At 40.0% G+C, this 21,396-nt stretch overlaps 2 protein-coding genes across 3 annotated transcripts; one reads left to right on the top strand and one right to left on the bottom strand.

The window, feature by feature from the left end:
* Positions 1-614: 614 nt before the first annotated feature.
* prom2 (prominin 2) lies at positions 615-13,767 on the top strand. 2 transcript variants are annotated; one of them, XM_087802821.1, is made up of 24 exons: positions 617-773; positions 2,905-3,223; positions 5,839-5,903; positions 5,970-6,175; positions 6,408-6,528; positions 7,355-7,418; positions 7,484-7,573; positions 8,046-8,242; positions 8,416-8,490; positions 8,607-8,670; positions 9,081-9,225; positions 9,289-9,441; positions 9,509-9,632; positions 9,718-9,806; positions 10,572-10,656; positions 10,754-10,897; positions 10,953-11,021; positions 11,091-11,183; positions 11,254-11,307; positions 11,678-11,758; positions 11,968-12,036; positions 12,103-12,192; positions 13,341-13,453; positions 13,525-13,767. In XM_087802821.1, exons 2-24 carry the CDS (start codon positions 2,914-2,916, stop codon positions 13,556-13,558), a joined length of 2,535 nt encoding a protein of 844 aa, XP_087658947.1. In that variant the 5' UTR covers positions 617-773; positions 2,905-2,913; the 3' UTR covers positions 13,559-13,767. The 2 variants fall into 2 exon arrangements, with proteins under 2 accessions (XP_087658948.1, XP_087658947.1); XM_087802822.1 differs by lacking the exon at positions 13,525-13,767 and having other exon boundaries at positions 615-773; positions 13,341-13,457.
* Positions 13,768-17,839: 4,072 nt separating this feature from the next.
* Positions 17,840-20,797, bottom strand: hps6 (HPS6 biogenesis of lysosomal organelles complex 2 subunit 3). The gene has a single exon (XM_087801970.1). The coding sequence runs from the start codon at positions 20,445-20,447 to the stop codon at positions 17,991-17,993; it is 2,457 nt and encodes an 818-aa protein (XP_087658096.1). The 5' UTR covers positions 20,448-20,797; the 3' UTR covers positions 17,840-17,990.
* Positions 20,798-21,396: the final 599 nt, after the last annotated feature.

The raw sequence follows: 21,396 nt of genomic DNA, 5'->3' as shown, positions 1-21,396 counted from the left end.
TTGTTGTGGTTCATTAAATATTAGACATGATAGGACCCGAGCTGCACAGCCTACATTTACACGTGTATAAGTGAGTAATCTTTGTATTTTTTACAAAGATTTAATCTGTGGATTCATGGTTTATTATTAACATTGTTAGTTAAAACTTGCTCTATGCTACCAGTGCAGCTATAGTTCCCTGTCAAGAGCTTATAAACAATTTAAAGTTTTACCTTACCTTACCTTATGATAACATCACTGTGGCAAAGAAAAGTGCCTTTAGGAGGCAGAAACCTTGAAAGGACCAGGCTCAGTCAAGTCAAGTGGGGGGAGAAGATACAGAGGGTAGAGAGGGGGGAGAAAAGGTGAGGTGTGTGTGACTGTGTGTGTGCAGGTGTGTTTGATCGGTGTGTGTGTGTGTGTGTGTGTGTGTGTGAGTGAGTGTGTGTGTGTGAGAGTGATGAGAGAAGAATCAACAATTTTAACCAAAGATTAACTTTTATTTCAGGATCATTAATTCAGTTTCCCCAGACTGTATGAGATGATTTCCAGGAAGCTTTGTCTAACAAATATCCTTCATTCACTCTTGTCTCTTCTTACACCACACCTCCCTCCCTCTCTCCAGGACCCTCCTCCCTCTGCCCCTCTATCTCTCCGGGCCTCCCCCTCGCTCACAGTTCTGGACCCGGACACAGGCGGCTTCACAGTCTTATCAGGTTTCTGCAGGAGCATCAGCGTCACAGACTCCCCTGCAAAGGTCGTTGAAAGTGGTCTTCACGCTCGAGCAGTGAAGGGTGAGTTCAAATCCCTCTGCTCGTGTTATTAGGGAGTCGAAAATATATTTGAACTTTGTTTAGGTTCCGACACGTCTCACTGTGCCTTTTTATATTATTGACTCAGAAGTGACTTATCCAGTTTTTTAAATCGTCATATCTGGAGGATATGAGCTATTTGTTTTGAGGAAGTTGTCATGCCTGATAAGAGAATACTGTGTTCTTCTGAATATTATACTGAGACTTTATTTCATCATCATTACACACATCTCTAAAGAGAGAAACAAATATTGTATTGTCCTCAGTACAGGTATTCAGGCTTGATACACACTTTAAATGTGGGCTCTCAGAAACAAGAACTCTTTTAAATCCCCCACCATGTGTGTCATGGTTTCCCCAGAGACTTGACCCATATCTTGATGACAGAGTAAACACAAACCTGGTTTGGGACAATATATTTTTTGTTTACTTATGTGATCAGTGGAAACCTGTCATGTTCTTTTTGAACTTGAGGTAGCGAGTTATTGGAAAAACTGTGCGATCATACAATGGAATAGTCTCTTTGTTGTCAAAGAACAACATTGTTGGTAGAGTTCTTTACAATAACACTGCTTGCTGCAAACAATACACATCAAGCAATATACACATACAAAAAAATTAATTTAGAATAATAATGGAGAAAAGTTTTTAATAAGTTTATTAAAACGTTTAAAAAAAAAGTAAATTAAAGAAAAGAAAGAAGAAATAAAATTACAGTAGAAATGTATTACTATCACGTACTATCTTTTCAGGCTGTTGCTCCTAAGCTTTGGAACGATCTTCCTCTCTCTTTACGCTTGATGGATCTACTGACTCCTTTAAGAAACATCTTAAGACATTTCTATTTGTTCAGGCTTTTCCTTGATTTTCTGGAACTCCTTTGTTGTTCTCAGTATTATCTTGATCTTTAAAGTATGTACTTTTTTGAGTTTTGTTTTGATTGTTTAAGCGCTTTGTGACCCTGGTCTCGAAAAGCGCTATATAAATAAAAATTACTTACTTACTTACGTATTACTGTATTACTACGATGTATTGTTATGATGATGACATGTTGTTCTAGTCTAGTGCCACACTTTATTCGACTCAAGCTTTCAACAGAGTGAAAAAGTCTCGACATTAAAGATTTATTTGGTGAATTGAACAGTCAATCTTAACCGGCTGAAGTTCTAGTGAAAGTTTTAATTACCGACACTCAGTTCAAGTGTAATAATGTCGCTCCACTTCGGCGCGTTATCAGGGCTTTTGTTTTTGTGCGTCTCCCTTGAGAGGAAGTTTTACATCCTTGAATTCAAAGGTAGGAAATGAAATACAACACACGCCTTAAGCAAGCAGATAGTGAGAAAACATTTCTTTTAACATTTGTATCTCTTTATTAGATATCAGAAATTTGCAAATGCATTTGCTACATATGTCAAACTCAACGCCCGGGGGCCAAGTCTGGCCCTCCAAGTCATTCTATGCAGCCTGTAAAGCTTTTTGGAAATAAATGCACCTGCCGTTTCTGACCCATTGACCTATCTAGCGGTGTGTATTGGCATGAGTCAGGCAATTTAATGTGTGTCATGATACAGGGACAATTATACAATAAATTGTGATACTGGAAATATTTGTAGAATTGTAGAATTTACAGACCACATGACTCTTGATGAAGTTGTAACTGCTTTCATTTGTTTTGAAACCAAAATATGTCCAAACATCAGCTTTAAAAGCTGCTGGAGTTCACTGTATCCTCTCGTCCTCAGTCATTATCAGGATTTCATTCTTTCTTTGGCTGTGGTCGACGTAATTACTGCTGCCATCCAGAGGCCGGAAGTTTAATTGCAACACAAATATGAACTAACGGCGTAAATATTTGCCTGTTAATCGTAAATAATAATCAAATTATTTAATTTTATACACACTTAATATAAAAAAAGAATAATGATTAAAATATAATATAATTTGTAAAAGCCAACGAAAGAAATGCAAAAATAGGTACTGTGGTGTTAAATTTTGACCCCTATTTTAAGTGGGTCACCTGGTAAAGTTGTGTTGTGAAGATCACATTTTAAGAGCTTTAGAGTTCATGATGGTCCAAATAAATACATGTAATCAAATGTTGTGCTTTATCTAGCTTCCTGCCATGAGATGGGGACTTCATAAACCATTCATTCCAGTCCACTCAAGTTCCTCCTCCGGGGTCATCATGGGTCCACATCGCAGACCCGGAGCTCACCGGTGGCAGTGCGTGGCTGCAGTGGGACTGTTGCTGCTTCAGCTCAGCCTGGCCCAAACCATCCCGCCACAGGCTTCCTGCTCAGCAGACCAGGTCCAGCATAACATCACGCAACCAGTCTACCCTGACACGTCTGGCAAGGACACGCTGGCCACCTTCATGTCAGCCCCCGTCCAGTCCTTCCTCCACACAGTCCAGCCCAGGCCCTTCCCGAAAGGTCAGTTTAATTTGTGTGTCATTAATCATCAGCCTTAACATGAGCGCTCCACTTCTCCACGAGTCCACACAAGAGACGCTCTGCTCTGGTTAATCAGTACGTTAATGAGGACGCTTGGAACCCACAAGGTCAATGGTTAACCTCCGTCTGTGACTCTTTAGGTCAGAATGTTTCCTCTATTACTTCCTGCTTTCATAAAACAAACAGTCATAAAACATTGATAGAACTTGAAAGTCTCTTGTACATTTCCACCGGACAGAGACTCGTTCATCACCTGTCGGGTGTGTCCGCCACATAAAGATCTACTTGTTGAAGTTTTAACTTCAGTGCTGAGTGAGAAATCTTTTATAATCTTCCTGAAAAACAAGCACAGTTTTATAAAAAATAAAACTAGTACAACTAAATACTAGTATGTCTGATAATACTAGTACTAGTACCTGCTACAGTTCATCGTAAATTGCTATCTTAGCTAATCTAGTGGACCAGACAGAGTATATAGTTTACCATATACCAACCTTTATAATCCGGGGTGCAATACAAAAAAAAAAAAATGTAAGTAAGTAAGTAATTTATATTTGTAGAGTGCTTTTCCAGACCAGGGTCACAAAGCGCTTAAACAATCAAAACGATACAGAATAAAATATATACTTAAATGTCCCCGTCATTTCTTTGTGCCTTTTGTGTCCCAATGTCTGCGCCGTCTTCAAGGAGTTAAACGTGAAGGGCAGCTGTTGCTATTTCAAGATGTTTGAATTAAAACATCCATGATTTATATTATTGTGTATCTATTTTCCATCTACTTCTCTAACATTCAACAGGAGGTAGTAGAGGTTTTGACTGGCCCACATGCAAATCTCGCCCTCGGGACATTTTAAGCTCTGAATATTTAGCTCCTATATATTGTTTATATGTAAATCAATAATATTTCCACTTTTAAATATATAATAGCAATGAGCTCAATGAGAAAACAGGTGGCAGTAGTTGTATGAAGCAGGTGAAGAAGAGTTGTTTGTGAATCATTTTAACAATTTCTTGAAATCCAGTCATTTGTTTTTAGGTTAGTTTGCCAACACCAGTAATTCAGATCAATGTTAAATCATAACAGAGTCGTCTCAAGACAATTAAAATGATACTTTCTAAGAGAATAGAAAAACGGGTCCCAGACATTCACAATGCATGACAGAAACCTTCATCAGAACCAGACTCGGTGTGAACGTCCTTCTGATCCCTCACCCTCTTCCCTGGGTTTCACTCCGTAGACACATTAATTATTAACCCTATTGTTCGTTAGCTGCTTCAAGTTAGTGACTATTGTTGTCTTCAGAAACTAATTCTTCTTCACTCCTTGAGAACAAAATTCCCCCTACTCTCTATAATTAGATGTGAGGCACAGATTGTGAGAATAACACAAATAGACTTGTTGTGTGAGATTTTGTGGATCTGTGTGACACACTTGTGCTCTGACACGTTTCTTTTATTTTTTCATGTTTTGTATTGTTGTTAAAATTCTTTCTTGTCGTGGAGGTTTCTAGTTACTGACACAGGGAGTTGAGTTTCCACATGGACAATACGACTCTATAAATGTGTTTGTACGGAGCACTGGACTCTTTGTTCTGCAGGCTTGGTGGGAAAACACATCAGAGAACAGACAGTAGAAATGTTGTGAACACAACTGGCCTCTCAATCTGTGTGTGTGAATAATTCTCAACATGTGCCGCGACCATCTCAGGAAGAGGGTTGCTGGTGCAGTTTGTATATTTTTGCTCGGGTCTACTCCCACATGCCTGTCTTCTTGATTGTGCGTGTGTGTGTGTACATATGATGTAGTGCATGTAGCTGAGTGTGTGTTTGCAAGTGCTTGTGTGTATACTAGGGTGGTGGAGATTCACTGATTCATTGGTGCATTGATACAAATATGGAAGATGCGGCTGCATCGGTAGAATCAAGGTGCATCAGATTTAATTTGGGGTTGATTTCACGAAGCCTTTTTGCATCGGAATAAGCAATGGTACCATTGATTTCCAAGGCACTGACACAGAAGTAACGAGACAAAAACCTGGACAAAGATGGATGAACGAACAACGAGACATGTGATCTTAAAAAGACACACGGGTCAAATTTTGCGTCTCTAGACAAGGCTGCAGATCTATCCGATATGCTGGCAGCACGAGGAACATGATGTGGATATCTGTCTGTGGCTGTTCCTCCCTCCCCTCAGATGTTGAAGCTTTCTGTTAACATTTCTCAAGAAAAAACATGACACTAAGCCACATTAAATAGATCATGCCATCAAATAAGTAGTGTTAAATTGTTGTTTAATAGTCCTTTTAATAGTTATTTTGTTCGTATTGTTAAAAGTTTTAAATGAATTGAAAATGTTAATTTTTACATTTTGATTTCCGATATTCTTCTAATAGAATACCATTGTTAGTTATCTGCCTAAACATAATCAATGATGTAAGTTTTCAAGTTGAATTTTTTTTTGTTGCAAATGTCCTGTGAAAGATGTTAAGGGTGTCAACCGCTTCTCACCCTAAGTAGCTGGGATTGAATCCCATTCAGCGTTTACAAAGAAATACATTATATAATCATATACACTTCATGTTTACCTGCAGATCTGATCCAAGAAATCTACAAGGATTACCAGAGAGTCACAACAGATCAAACTCTCATTAAGAAAGTAAGATCATTATAAAATATTGACTCAACAAAGTTGACTCAAATATATGTGTTTGTTTTCTTCAAGATATTACGCTACGAAGTAGGTTTCCTGGTGTGTGTGGCCATCGGAGTCGTGTACATAGTCCTGATGCCCGTTGTGGGTTTCTTCCTGGCCTGCTGCCGCTGCTGCGGCAATTGTGGAGGAAAGATGTACCAAAAGCAGACGTCATCCGTCCCGTGTCGCAGGAAAACTCTGTACTGGAGCGCCTTCATCACCACCGTCATCATCCTGTGAGAATCGTCACCTTTCTCGAATTAGCTCCGAATCAGAGCCTCGCCGGCTGTCATTGTGTGGGTGTTTGTTGGTCCGGGAGTGTGTGTGTTTCAGTGTCCGCGTCTGCGTCTGTCGGGGTGTGTGTCAGTGTGGGTGTGTCTGTTAGTGAGAGTGTGTGTGTGTGAGTGTGAGAGACTGTGTGATTCCTCATCATAAGATCCTGCCTGTGATTGACGTCTGTGTTTTTAGGGCTGGAAACGTCTGCATGTTCAGAAGTAACCAGGTTCTGAATGAAAGTGTGGAAAATGGTTTTCAGGATCTAAATCAAACCTTGGACAATGTCCACACGTTCATACACTCCGTGCCTGAGGTGAGAAGAAACATTTGTGTAGATCATGTGACACGAGGGTCACAGCTTGTTGCTTTTTACGTGTTCGTTAAAATGTGTCACATTGTTAGAGCAACCAGAAGTCTCGAGTTCGAATTCAGCTTGAGGTCAGAATTAAACTGGATCTGTTCTTCATAAAATCGACCAGAAGTAGTGGTTTAGGAAAATATTGATACTCTTAAACATCGCAATTTCATTTTTCACGATACTGTATAAAGATTCAATAACATTGTATTAAAACAAAAAATAGATCATACTTTTTTAAGGCTTTTTATTTTATTTGTTATGCTATATTTGACAACAATAAAATAATTCTGAGTTTTTCTCTGCGTACAATTAAAAATATATACGACATTTGTTTATTTTTATGTTGCAATTAATCTTCCGGGGACTTCGTCAAGACTCATGAGGTCTGTAAATTCTACAAAAACCAAAAACCCACTACAAATTTATCCTTGATCCTACAGTATCAAAATACATTGCAGTATTTTCTATCATTGTCCCTGTATTATAATGCATATAACCCTAACGAAAATACAATTTTGTCAGTCAAAAAAGAAATTTGGTGACCTAGAAGGAAAAACAAAAACCACAAAAACAGGATAAACTTTGTTTTCTCTTCAGGGTTACCTATTATATTTTACTCTGTCCTTTCATAGCTTAAATCTCCAAGATGGATTCATGAGTTTTCCCTTGTCTTTATCTGCTCAGGGAATATTTGAGTTTGTATTGCAAACAATTTTGAGTTTTGTCAGCAAAAGATTTTGCTGACGTGTGTTGATGGCATAATTTGTTCTCTTCAATCTAGCAAATGAGTGGTGTTTTGAACGGCAGCTCTGACGTCGTGGATGCAGTCTCAAAGAACATCGACCGTAAGTTCTGAACATGAATGTTGGATCACTGAGCAACAACAACTCCTGCTTGTTGTGATCCACAGATGTTGGGCATCAGCTGGGTCTGGCAATCCAGACAAGACTCAGCGGATCTCTGGATCCCTCCTTGGAATCTGTGGGACGTCTGGATCAGGGTAAGTCATCGCACGCTCAGTCATGTTCACACCTCGGCATGTGACGACTTGTGTACGTCTGTTAGTTTGAGAAACATGACTTTTATCACTTTCAGGACAATATGCAGACAAGCGCAAAACTAAAGCAAAGAATTAAGTAATTGTTGACTTGATTAACGGTTACAGAACATGTGTATGTATTTCTGTGATTTGTATGTTTGTGTATACATGAGTCTGAACACGTAACCTCCTCACTTTGTACTTTTGTGATGCAAGACATTATTTTGGAAATAAACAACAGACTTATTTACTGTTAATAATACGTCTTTAATGTTATGTTTAGAGTCAACGTTACCATTGTAGGTCCAAATCTAGTCAGAAATGTTGTTTGAAATGATCAAAAACTGGCCAATATGCTGCTTATATATTATTATTATTATATTATATGTTGTTACAGTTCACAGCATTTTTTAAACGTGTGAATGATTGACAGAGACAGGAAACGTCGACCGACAGGTGAATGTTCTGAGCTCGACACTAGATCAGCTTCAGTCCAACATGGATGTCCACCGGGCCGACCTTGGAGTGGTCAAGACCGACCTCGGTACCATCCTGTCACGACCCAACTGTGTCGGCTGCAGTGGCGTGAACGATGAGCTGCAGGCGATCGAGCTGCCGACCTCCATCAACGTGAGTGAACTAACCATAAACTCAAAGACAAACTTCTGTGAGGCTGAGAGGTTCAAATCTTACACATGTATTCAAGTGTAATCTTGGTGATTTATCTCTTATTTTTTTGGACGTCTAGCTCCACCTGCTGTTTGTTTTTGGTGTGACAATAATCCAACGTTCTTTTCCTGCAGAATTCCAGCATGTCACAATTCCAGGCTGCTCTAGATGAAGTTGTCCAGATCAACCTGACCGCCAGAGTCAAAGAGGTTTGTCATTTTGACACAGATTGAGAAACCATCATGTTAGATTGAGGGAACCAAAAAAGAGAAAGAACCATTGTCACGCCTCTCATATTTCTCATATCTATTCATTTATACTTAAGGTGAACGACATGTTGGACAAAATTCCCCAGACTGTGACGGACGAGACCAAAGAAGTCGCTCAGAGTGAGTTTATGCTACATCCTTAGCAGCCAAAAATGTTATAGATAGAATAGAATCAAGTAGCTTGATACTCTGGTGGAACTTTTATACCAATATTTTATATTATTTTAACTTAAAAGGCTACAAATTAGGCTTTTAAAATGTATATATTATTAAAATTCTGGACTTAGAATTTCAAACTCTGTTTAAAAATATCCATTCATTTTGAAAATATTAACATTATTAACTAAATCATTCAAGAAAAACTGATTCAACCATTTCAATATATAAATTATTAAATAATGAATATTTATAACAAATAGTTCAATGCTACATCAACACATTTTCAATAAGAAGTTTCACAGACATACATACAATTGTAAGAACACTTGGCATCACATTTAAGTCATTTCAGAGTTTTCCTTTGTTTTCAGCGATCAAGCAGCAGTTGGAACAATTCTCTGAGCTGACTGGGAGAGTCGACTTGTCCGTCATGTCCAACCTGGCCGACATGCTGGCTCAGGCAAAAAGTCAAATAGAGACGGTGAAGCCGCAGGTGGAGAGAGGCGAGGAGATCAGGTAACATCGACAGCTGATCTGTGCCAGAGAAGTAATCTCAAAATTTCTAAACGTCTCTTGCAGGTGGGCTGTGTGTCTAGCCGTGTGTTGTGTCGTCCTCCTGGTGATAGTGTGCAACATCCTGGGTCTTCTGCTCGGACCGACCGGTCTAAAACACGGAGAAGACCCGACCCAACGATCCAGCACAGCCGATTGTGGAGGCACTTTTCTGTTGATGTAAGTCGGTGACCAAATGTTGTCCACACTTCTGCTGTCAACATCTGTTTTGTATTTGTTTCTCCAGGGGGGCCGGCATCAGCTTCTTCTTCTCCTGGCTCTTCATGATCGTCGTTCTACTTCTATTCGTGCTGGGCGGGAATGTTTACACTCTACTGTGTCAGCCCTGGAGGAGCGGAGAGCTTCTGAAGGTAAGGAAGCACATCACAGCGTCAAAACAAACGTGAAGCACATCACAGCGTCACCACAAAGGTTTACCTTCTCTTCTCTTCTCAGTTCATTGACAGTCTAGACGTGGTGTCCCAGCTGGGCTACGGCAATAACTCTGGACTTCCAATGGACTTCAACATCTCAGATGTCTACAGGTGAGTCTTTACCTGTAGACTAGTTTGATACAAGGAAACTCATTTCACTCTTATTTCAACCAGAGGTGTTACATGTTTAAATGTGGGTTTGATATAATTATACCTCTTTTAACAGCTACTTTTCTTCAAAGTCACGTCTGAATATATGACATTTAAGTCTCTCTGAAGTCATGTGACTAGAATAGAATAGAACCTGTTTAGTGTCAAAGTAAAACATTGTTTGTGCAATTTTCTTATTTTTTTTTATCATTGATGGTTGTCCCAAAATCGGAGTAGATTAATGTTCATTTTGATATCGTGATTTATAAATCTCCTCTAGAGATCTCCTTCGGGTAATTGTTTTCGAGCATACAGCAACACAGATGAGTAATAATCTTTTCACTCCACTCCTGCCCCCAAACTCAGAATTGTACAATCTAATAGCAGGAGGAATGAATGAGTCCCTGAGTCTATTGGTTTTGCATCTGGGAAGAGCATTCATGCTCCATCTGCTTCTCTGCTCACTGATCAACCTGTGATAAAGATGCTAATGTTTAAGATAAATTGACGAGATTATGTGAATAAAAACATCAAACCTTTCATGCTATTTTTCAACGTTGGTCCTACCGTAGGAGTTGAACCATCAGTAGAACTTGACTCTAACAACTCCTAACAAGTAAATACATAAACATAACAGCGTTTATAAATAATTACAATGCTATGACTGAACTTAATACGTTGTTGCAATGATGATTTTAGCACAAAAGTTTCATTTTATTTTCACAGCGAGTGTCAACAGAACCAGCCTCTGTGGTCGGCGCTACATTTGGAGAAGTTTGTGGCTCTGGAACAATTACTGGACATTTCTAGAGTGAGCCATTGATGAGCCATGATGTTGATTTGATGGTTGTTTGAGTCTTGCCTTTGTAAACTAACCAGGGTTTTTGTTGGTGTGTCAAACCTCTCAGTACACAGATGAGATCCAGCAGCAGTTCGACAACATCAACATCACTCTGTCCACTGTCACGCTGCTGCCCCCGGAGGTCAAACAGAAGCTGGGCAGCTTCTCAGCAGAGAGTGACAACCTAGACTTTTCTTCTGTCTCTCAGCAGGTATGTGTGGCTCATAATCTTGTCGACGTTTCTATGTCTCAAATCTTTCCCTCAGTTAAACAGTGTTTCGCAAATCAACCTGAATTCGACTGCGGATCAACTGGAGGCGCTTGCCGTCCCACAAGTGAGTCTCGAGTCGTGATGGAGATTCGTATGTGTCGCGTCGTAACTTCTGTCAAACCTTTTTAAAAAGCCAAACAGTGAGACGAAAACTGACATCCAGACCCAGGCCGACAAACTGAGGCAGCTTCAGAGCAACATTGAAATCAACACGTTTCCTCTGCTGGTGCGTAGTCTCGTTGTTTTTGATCAAATATGTTATTAGATTTTCTGTTAATGAATGTGATGGTTTTCAGCAACAAGTGAACTCAACCATTAAAAGCCTGAAAATCACCACAGGAAGTTTAAAAGTGAGTATTTTTTAAGAAATTGATGATCATGGAAAACTTTGTTACAAAAAAGACACAGAAATGCAAAAACAGGAACAATTTCCAATAGTCTACAAATGAATAACTGAGGAAGCTTCAAGATGGATCAACGGCCATCCCACTTCGGACACCATTTGTAACAGGTAGCTTGAAAAACAAAAGGTAGCGCTAATGATTCACCATCTAAAAACATAAAAGTTGACTTTGAATGTTTTGCAACCAGTATGTTGTTTTGTGTCCTGTGACTCACAGAGTCCACCTGTTCATGGTGTCCCCCCGCCTCTCAACCAAGGTAGCTGGGATGGACTCACCTGTCTGTCTCTCACCCGTCTGTCTACTTTGTCTCCTGCAGGTGGCGGTGGACGGTGTGCTGACAAGTGTGGACGCTGCACAAACATTCCTCAACACAAAAACTTCACTGATCGTTAAGACCGTAAGTTAAGTCACATGAGCCGAACGTGCTTCATGTGCTTCTTAAACGCTGCCGGCGGGTCAAATGTCGAGTGTCTCTGTAAACTTCATTTAAATATGTTAACATGCATGTAACAGCGTCATTAAAATTCCAGATGGTCGTACAGAGAATTCTCAAGAATCCACCTGGAAAATGTCTGGAATGTAACTTGTTTTTTTCTCGACGTTCAGGAGAGCAGAGACTTTGTCAACTGTCAGCTCCGCTACTTGGAGGCTTTCGTGGACTGGGCCAGACTGGCGGTAAAAATATTCTCTACAAGTTGACATCTGACATGTTTTCCTTGATGGACTTGAATGTTCCCTCAGATCACCGAGCAAATAGGTCGATGTGAGCCAGTTTCAAAATCTGTGGACGCTGTAGAGATCATTGTCTGTTCGTACATGACCGAGTCCCTGGTGAGTCCAACCTTCACTTAAAACAACAATATTTTATGAATTTGATTCAATAGTTTTCAATAGTTTGTACATTTGTTTCAATAGTTTTCAATAGTTTGTACATTTCTTTCAATAGTTTTTAATAGTTTGTACATTTGTTTTAATAGTTTTTAATAGTTTGTACATTTGTTTCAATCGTTTTTGATAGTTTGTAAATTTGTTTCAATAGTTATTAATAATTTGTACATTTGTTTTAATTATTTTTCAATAGTTTTTACATTTCTTTCAATAGTTTTTAATAGTTTGTACATTTGTTTTAATAGTTTTTAATAGTTTGTACATTTTTTTTCAATAGTTTGTACAATTGTTTTAATATTTTTTAATAGTTTGTACATTTGTTTCAATAGTTTTTTTTACATTTGTTTCAATAGTTTTCGAAATTAGTTTCAATCATTTTCAATAGTTTTCTAAATTAGTTTCAATAGTTTTCAATAGTTTGTAAACTTGTTTCAATAGTTTGCACATTTGTTTCAATAATTTGTACATTTGTTTCAATAGTTTTAAATAGTTTTCTAAATTAGTTTCAATAATTTTCAATCGTTTTCTAAAATAGTTTCAATAGTTTTCAATAGTTTGTAAACTTGTTTCAATAGTTTGCACATTTGTGTAAAAGTGTTTTTATCTACATCATGTCGCTGCGCTGATGTTGAAATAAAAAACATTTTCAGACATTAAATCCCTTTTAATTGATAACATGAGCTTATAACCAACATCCCTCTGTGATGACAGTCACTTCTTCTCAACATTGAATGACTTTTATCGTCTTCAACAAAACTGCTGTTTTGATTGACACTCGGCTGATAAAATCATATATAATCATAATATTTGAGTCACTCAATGGGCAGGGGCTTACTACAAAGCAAAAGCAGCCCATTGGTTAATTTTTCTAACTTGTGGGGTGCTGGTCCAACCAGCTAGACCTTCACAAACATGGTTTTCTGTGAGTGTGTAGTGTCAATAAAGTTGTAAATGTACTAATATAAACAGAATAATATCATTATTAATGAACTAACTGATGATGTTTGAGTCTGTTTGAGTCACTCTGGACAAATAACATATTTAGTTACAAGTCAGAAAAGTTTTGTCTATAAGATCTTTACTCTCCTTAGAATGCCTTCTGGTTCAGTCTGGGCTGGTGCATCGTCTTCTTCATTCCCAGCATCATCTTGTCCATCAAACTGGCCAAATATTACCGAAAAATGAAGTACTCTGACGTCTACGAGTGAGAAGAAACACAAACACACACTCTTGCCTCTCGCTTCTCCACTCATACATATTTTTGTTTGTTCACAGAAACGCGATGAAATTAGATCGTCTGCATCGATGACGACCATCAAAGTCACACCTTCTCTGAGCGGATCTCAGGGCGACACATTTTCCAGTTACAAGTCTTACAAGTTGACAAATGATGCCTGATAAGTTTTGTAACTATTTTTGTACCGTGATTTGAGTGTTTTTGTACCTGCAGGTGAGTCACTGTGACTCTGCACTTTACTTGATTCCTGCTGAAGTAAAAAAAAAAAAAAAAAATTCTCTTGTGTCGTTTATTTAGACTTTTACACAAGTCGTACTGGAACGTTGGTGAGGAGAGAGTGAAAGTTCACTGAAAGGATGATCTTCAAATTGTTGTGATCAAGCGAAACACAAAGAGCTGTTAGAGGGCGGCTCACTTTGAAGACACGTCCATGTGGTGGCGCTATATGACTTTGAAGGTAGATTTGTTTTTTAATTTTTCATCAAAACAGTTGTTTCAATTCAAAGAAAACCACTTTATTTGAAGCAACTTTTTATTAAATGAACAATTGATAATATGGTCCAAGTACAAAAAGATGACTTTAGTCAAAGATAACAGTTTCAGTAATTAAAAAAAAGTTTGAATCAAAAACAAATCTACCCTCTTATCACGCGAGTTTGATCTCAAATAAAATCCATTTGTGTCTCTATGCTCGACACGTGTTTATTGTTTGCTTCTGTGAAGTAACTGCTTTTTTTTCGGAGGCCGAAACCTGGACTTCACCCAGATTCGGGGAAGCATTTGGTTATCTTATCAGCTGTTTTGTTTATTTAGCACATGTGTGTCAAACCCAAGTTATTTATGTGGCCCAGATGCTTGTCCTTAATGAAAGTAGATGAATGTTCACGTTGATATAAAGATGTCGGTGTTAAGATAAAATAGGAAACAAAGGTTATGGATCTTTGGGGTGTGTATTGTCTGGTGATGTGATACTTATCACGATACAGAATAATACGATATATCGTAAGACTGTAGTAACAAGGATTTATTTTTAGTATTGTCGAGTACTTGACTCTGGTGTTTCAGAATCTACAGACCACACGACTCTTGATGAAGTCCTAACTGCTTTAATTTGTTTTTAAACCAAAATATGCCCAGACATCATCTTAAAAAGCTGCTGAAGTTCACTGTATCCTCTCATCCACAGTCATCGCCAGAATCACGCAAGATTTCATTGTTGCTTTAGCTGTGCACGCGTAATGACTGCTGCCATCTATAATTAACATTACAATGCATGTTAATTGTAAATCAAAATTTGTTATGTTTTATTATAATATATATAACACTATAGAATTATAACACATAATGAACTATGACACAAATAAAATGTAATTTGAAAGCAAATAATATTCAATATAAAAGTTCTATAATCACATTTTTACAGATTGAACCTCTAATAAATGCTGATCATGTTTGACTCATGTCAGTCGAATGACCGGGATTATTAATCCATGAATCTATGGAGTGACGTGAGAGCAGCTCGTGATAAATCTGAGGAATAACTGATACTTGTAATCTCTGACTCACGGCTGAGCAGGAAGCAGGAAGCAGCAGCGTGTTCGGATCACAAGGTCGTGTCTATAATTATCCAGCATGGATGACATCAGAGCTCTTGTAACACGAGAGGCAGTCGAGTGAGACAAAGAGAGGTCAGAGATAAACTGATGAGAGTCGCAGCTTCTCTTTTTCCACTTCTGCTTTCTTGTCGCCTCTCGGGAGGAAAGATGTCACCTTTCTCTTCTCTTTCACTCTTCCCTCCATCACAGTCCACCACATCCCATGTGTTTAAAAAAGACATTACTTCAATATTATGTAAATATTTGTGTATTTGTGTCCCAATATACTTATTATTAGAATAACATTTGAGGTATTCCTTAAAAATATGTTGTGTTGAACTATTCTTTCATCGTATTTTATATATATACCCATCGACTTTGTATTGAAATATATTTGTATACATTATTTATATACAATGTGTGTTAAAATAATAAAAATGATTATTTATTTTTTAGGAAATGTAATTGTTAATTGTCTAATTTTATTTATATCACTTTTTTTTCTTCAATAATACAAATAAATATACAAGTGTGTATGTGTACAAATCTACTTATTATTAAAATGCAAATCTATATATTAATTATAAATAAAACATTTTAAGTACATCATTTTAAGGCTCCTCCTTACATCACTGAACTGATCCAGCCTTACACCCCAGCTCGGGCTCTGAGGTCTGTGGATCAGAATCTACTTATGGTTCCTCGCACACGGTTCAGGACCAGAGGAGAGAAATCCTTCCAGGCTGTTGCTCCTAAGCTTTGGAACGATCTTCCTCTCTCTTTGTGTTTCTGATCTACTGACTCCTTTAAGAAACATCTTAAGACGTTTTTATTTGTTCAGGCTTTTCCCTGATTTTTTGGAACTCCTGTTATGTTATCAGTTTTATCTTGATCTTTAAAATATATACTTTATTGAATATTGTTTTGATTGTTTAAGCGCTTTGTGACCCTGGTCTGGAAAAGCGCTATACAAATAAAAATTACTTACTTACTTACTTAAATACATGTAAAAATGATGACCTTTTATTTCAAAGTGAAATTATAGATCTAAAGTAGTTTCCTTATTAGGCTTTTTTAAATAGATATATATGAAATTATTTGATTATATATTAGTATCTACCAATTTACCAATAATTAAAATATAACTTTTACATTATAAAATTATTTTATACAGTCTAACATAAAAAAACAAGTTAGATTGTTGACGTTGTTTTTTATAAATACATTTTATATAAATAATTGATTTTCAATATTGTATAACAGTGCTGTGATATAACGCTTGAATCTAACTAAGTCTTTATTGAGGCGAATCAACAACAAAAGAAGATGAAATAAAAGAATCTTCAAACAAATGAATGTCAGAATCCAAACTTTTAATTTGAACTTTAACACATGAACATATTTAGGATCTGTTGGTCTTCACTGAGGCAGAATCTAAACCAGACGTCTTCAGTGCTGGTGAAACTCTCACAGTCCAGAGAAATCTTGAGATTCTTCACGGGTCGTTCAGGCTCTCATGACTCTCACAGATATGTGACACAGGGCCGGTAATTAAAGCGCGGCGCCGTGAAAGAAGGCACTAGTGACGCTTGTGCAGATGTTCTCTCCTTTTTTCACTTCCTTCATGTAGTTTGTCTGTTTAAAACGTCATTTTTCACTTCCGTTTCAACCTCATATGACTTTGATCACAAACACCTTTTATCAAGGTCGGGTCGTGGGGGCAGCAAAGAGGTCCAGACTTTCCTTTTAACCCCCTCAAGTTTGACACTTAAAAGGTCATTAAAATAATCAAATGGTGGGTTAACATTTTTTGTTCAAAACCCGATTAAAAGTTGAAGATTTAGGAAACAAGTGGACACGACAAGAGCTTCAGCTGTCGTCGTGTCTCAGGCCCGTAAGTCAGTTCATCTTCAGATCAGGTTTCACAAACAATACTGCGGAGATTTAAAAAAAAAAAAGTGCAACAAGTTGTTCGGTACAGAGTAGGCACACAGACACACACGAGGACAGCAACACAATTATAGGCCTGATTGAATTCCACTGCGAGTCGAGCAAGAATGTCTTGTGAGCCCCGGACAAGCAGAGTCCTGTGAGGAGCTCCGGCCGATCAAATGATTCACGTCACCTCACAAGAGTTCAAGTTCTCTCGCCACGAAAACTCACTTCCCACAGATTGTTCTGAGCAACACTGATCGTTAAGTTAGTGATTTCATTCTTGAAGAGATAAATAACAATATTTACACAAGTCAGTATCTACAGAGCTTCATTGTCAGTAGTCATTTGATACGTTTCAATAATGCATTTAAATGTCAAAATGTTGATGTTTTTCTAAAGGGAATCAATCAATTTGTACATATTGAAGGAACTTTGTCATTTAATATACGTTATAATTATTACCTTTATTAAAAAGTGATATGAAAAATAAAATGCGCCGTTTTCTTTCATCAATCAATTCTTTATATACTGAAGAAATTACTTCAATTACGTTTAAATAGGTATGTGTTACATGACTTGTTAAAATGTAATTACTAATTACTATTTAATAAATTGTGTTAAGATTTTGATAAATATAAAATGATGGAAATTCTTAAATTATATCAATTAAAAATGTTTTTTTTTTTTTTCAATGAAGGATATATTATTTTTTTTATAAATATATATATTTTAAAATTTGTAATCTACTCCTGCAATCCAACTATTAAATAAAACTAAACTTATCATTTTGGCAAATAAAAGGATGAAAGAAAAACTAAAATAAAAAAAAAAACAAGTTTTTAGCAACACCGATTGTTAAGTTAGTGATTTCATTCTTTATAGATGTGTAAGAGATAAATAACAATATTTACACAACGAGTATTTACAGATCTTCATCTTCAGTGGTTATAATGAGTGATTTCTTTCATACACAGTTAGAGTTGATGTGCTGAGTCCTCTGAGGGAGTAGATCCGTGCGGGTCAGATACTTCCAGGGTCAGGCGAGGAGGTGTCGGAGGAGGGAAGGACGGGGACTGGAGGATGTCGGCGTAGTTCTGGCTGGGCTTGGTCTCCCTGTGAAGGACCTTCCTCAGCAGAGGCTTCAGCAGTCCCATAGTCAAGAGACCAGCCTGGGGGTCCGGGAAGGGGGCGGGAGGACTTGACTCGGAGAACGGTGTAGGGGGCGGCAAGTTCGGGGCTGGAAGGTTTTTCAGGATTAAGTTAAGAAGCGAGGTGACGGTGGCGTCCTCGGGGCACAGGGTCCACAACAGGTCCAAGTACGGGTCCAGCTCTCGGTGCTGGGTCACCTCGCAGAGCAGAGTGGTGAAGATCTCCTTGTTCAGGAGTGGACTCTGCTTGCTGAACTTCTGCGCCAACTGGGTGACCCGCTCCCACTGCTGTCTCCGGATGAGGATCCTCAGAGCCTGCAGGATGGCCTTGGGCCGCCCGCTCACCAGCATCACATCCACCTCCAGATCCTGGTCTCGACTGAGGCTGTTCAGGACGCAGAGGGTCCGCTTGTAGAGGGGCACCTTGTTCTCTATGAGGTCCTCTCCTCGCCCGCAGTTCCACGAGGACGAGACCAGGCTGAGGCCCGGAGCAGCCGAGCCCTGCTGGTCCTGGACCAGTTCCAGGAACTGAGCGAGCCAGGCAGGTTGGAAGTTCAGGATGGAGCAGCAGAGGAGCTCGAAGACCGGCAGAACAGACGGCAAAGTGGACTTGTGGTCCCCCCTGTAGCTGTGCTTCGGTCCTCCATTAGTTAGTGGGACGGAAGCCCCACAGGTCCCGGCGGGGCTGAGGACAGTTTTCCAGACCTCCGCTGTGGCTCGTGTGGACAACACGCCCTCTCCGTTGTAGTGTAGCTGCAGCGCCCGCTGAGCTGCCTGCCAAGCCTGACGGGGGAAACTCCTGAATATGGAGTTCAGGTAGAGAAGATTGTCCTTGTCCATCTCAGACCCGGACAGCAGCCTCGTCACCTCCTTCTCCACCAGAGCCTCGCACACCTCCTCCACCTCCTTCTCGCCACCCTGCACTAAAGTCTTCTTCACCTCCTCCAGCGAGACCAGAGCCTTCAGCTCGGCCTCCAGGGAGCCTCTGAGTTTTTCCTGCCCGTCGTTCAGGCCACTGTTCTGGACCAGGTTGAGGTAGACCCGGAGGATGCCGGCCAGAGATATGGGCGCCTGGAACCTGCCGCCGCTCTTGAGCGCCTCCACCGTCAGCCGCGTGCTGCTGAGGCTCCTCTGCTGGTAGTACTTGCAGGCCTCCTCGAAAACCGCCTCCACCAAGAGGGCGCCTGAACTGAGCGACGACGACTTGGCGTCTGGATCTCGCCGTGTCACGGCGTACAGTCCGGTCTCCGACAGAAAATGAGGCGAAGGATGCGTCAGGAAAACCCCCGTGCTCGGCAGGACCACCTTCCCGAGATCCCTGCCACACTTCAAGTCCACAAGGAGCAGAATTTCACCGGCAACCACGGCCAGAGCGTCCTGGATCACGGCACAGGTGATGGACTCCAGCGCGGAATTCTCCGCGACCTTATAGACCTGCCGGAGCGTCCCGTCTCTCCGCAGGTGACAGACCCACCCGGTGCTGAGCAGCAGCAGAAGATCGCCCCCTGGTGAGGAGCTGAAGCTACAGATGTCCGGCGGGTCCACGGCGGATAAAAACCCTAAACAGTCCAGGACCAGCTTCTGAAAGTCCGATTCTTTCGCCGTGACGTTTTTCAGTGGAACGCTTCGACCCGTGGTGCTGACCCGGAAGAAGTCCTGCTGCGGGAACCAGGTGAGGAAACACCTGGAGACGGGGGACGAGGCGTCAGGAAGTAGGTGGACACACTCGCCGCCGCCGACCACCGTGAACTTAGGGTTGTTGTAGAGCGTGATCTTCACCCCGCCGAGGGTCACGCCGCCCTCCAGGACCCCGAACTCCCGTCTGCAGACACAGTACCTGAGCTTGTTGGTGGCTGAGTTCTCGGAGGGGGGTCTCTCCTCGCACCACACGATGAGGTTCGCGCAGGCGCAGACGGACAGGATCCGGGCTGTGGGGCTGTTGCACAGGTCGGTGGTCTGCAGGAGGGTCCAGCCTTCCTCCTGGAACCTCCAGAACTCTGCCTTCCCGCTCTCGAACACCACCAGCACCGCGGTCCTCCCGCCCTCCCCGCGCAGGTAGCAGACGTCCACCACAGGCGGAGGTCTGCTCAGGGTCTTCTGGACCTTCTGCTCACTCTTGTCAAAAGTCACAAGACCGACCTCGGGCTCGCAGACGTGGACGTGACGTCCATCCGGACTCAGGCGGACCCTCGACAGGCGGGTTTTGAGGAGTTTTAACGTCTCTGGGAGATGTTTTCCGCCGGTGAAGTCTGAGAAGTCCGCCCGTCGCTCCAACACAAACATGTTGAAAGAGCCACAGGTTCCTCAGTCACACCTCGAGCTCGTGTCCCGGCGAGATCCTCGGAGCTCCAGCGAGAACTGCTGACACTCGTCCGGACATCTTCAGGAGCGAATATTAAAGTCCAGCTAGAGAAGAACCAGAGAATCTCTGAGAGGCTCGTCAGCCTGAAGACTCGCGGATGCTAACAAGCTAACTGACATCACGGGATCGATCATTTCCGGATACCAACGATGATTTGCATAAGAGGCGGACCTACGAGCGAGCAAAGATCGTCTACTGGCCAAGAGTTGATGCTTAAGAGTTTTCTGTTAAGTTTTCTCGCTTCAGTCTGTTGAGTCTCTGCTGCTTAAAACTAGAACACGTGATCCATCTTCACTTCAGTCAATACTTTCCTTTTGTAAGCGTTTTTCTTTCACTTTAAGTCAATAATTTCACCTGAAAGTGATTATTTGTCGAATCATCAAAACTGCTGTTGTTGAATATATTTATTATTGTGCCTAATAAATTATTTTTATTTAATCTTATTCTCACAATTTCTTTTTTGTTTCCTTTATTATTATTTACCTTTTGTTTTATTTAATTTAATATAATGTGTTGTATGGTTAATCTTTTATTTTAACTATATTTGACAACCTACATTTCCCCCATGTGGGACTAAAGTAACATCAATCAATCAATCAAATGTACATTTCCCACCTTTCAATTTTCCTGTTACATACAATTAAATAATAAATTATTTAAATGAAATAAATGCATTAAATAATAATAATTGTCCGGCCAGCATACGGTTAGATTAAGATAAGAAGTTTTTAATTTTTTTTTTTTTTTTTACCATTTTTACAACACAAATGTTCCAAACCACCGTCAACTTATATGAACAATCATATTGTAAATGTGTATCTAATGTGTATAAATACCTTTTTAAAACTTAAAAGTTATTAATTGAAATGA

Source organism: Callionymus lyra, chromosome 11 (genome assembly GCF_982586985.1).
Source record: "Callionymus lyra chromosome 11, fCalLyr1.hap1.1, whole genome shotgun sequence".
NCBI lineage: Eukaryota > Metazoa > Chordata > Actinopteri > Syngnathiformes > Callionymidae > Callionymus > Callionymus lyra.
Note: the sequence above shows the minus strand (reverse complement) of the source record. Positions and strands in the feature narration are given on the sequence as shown.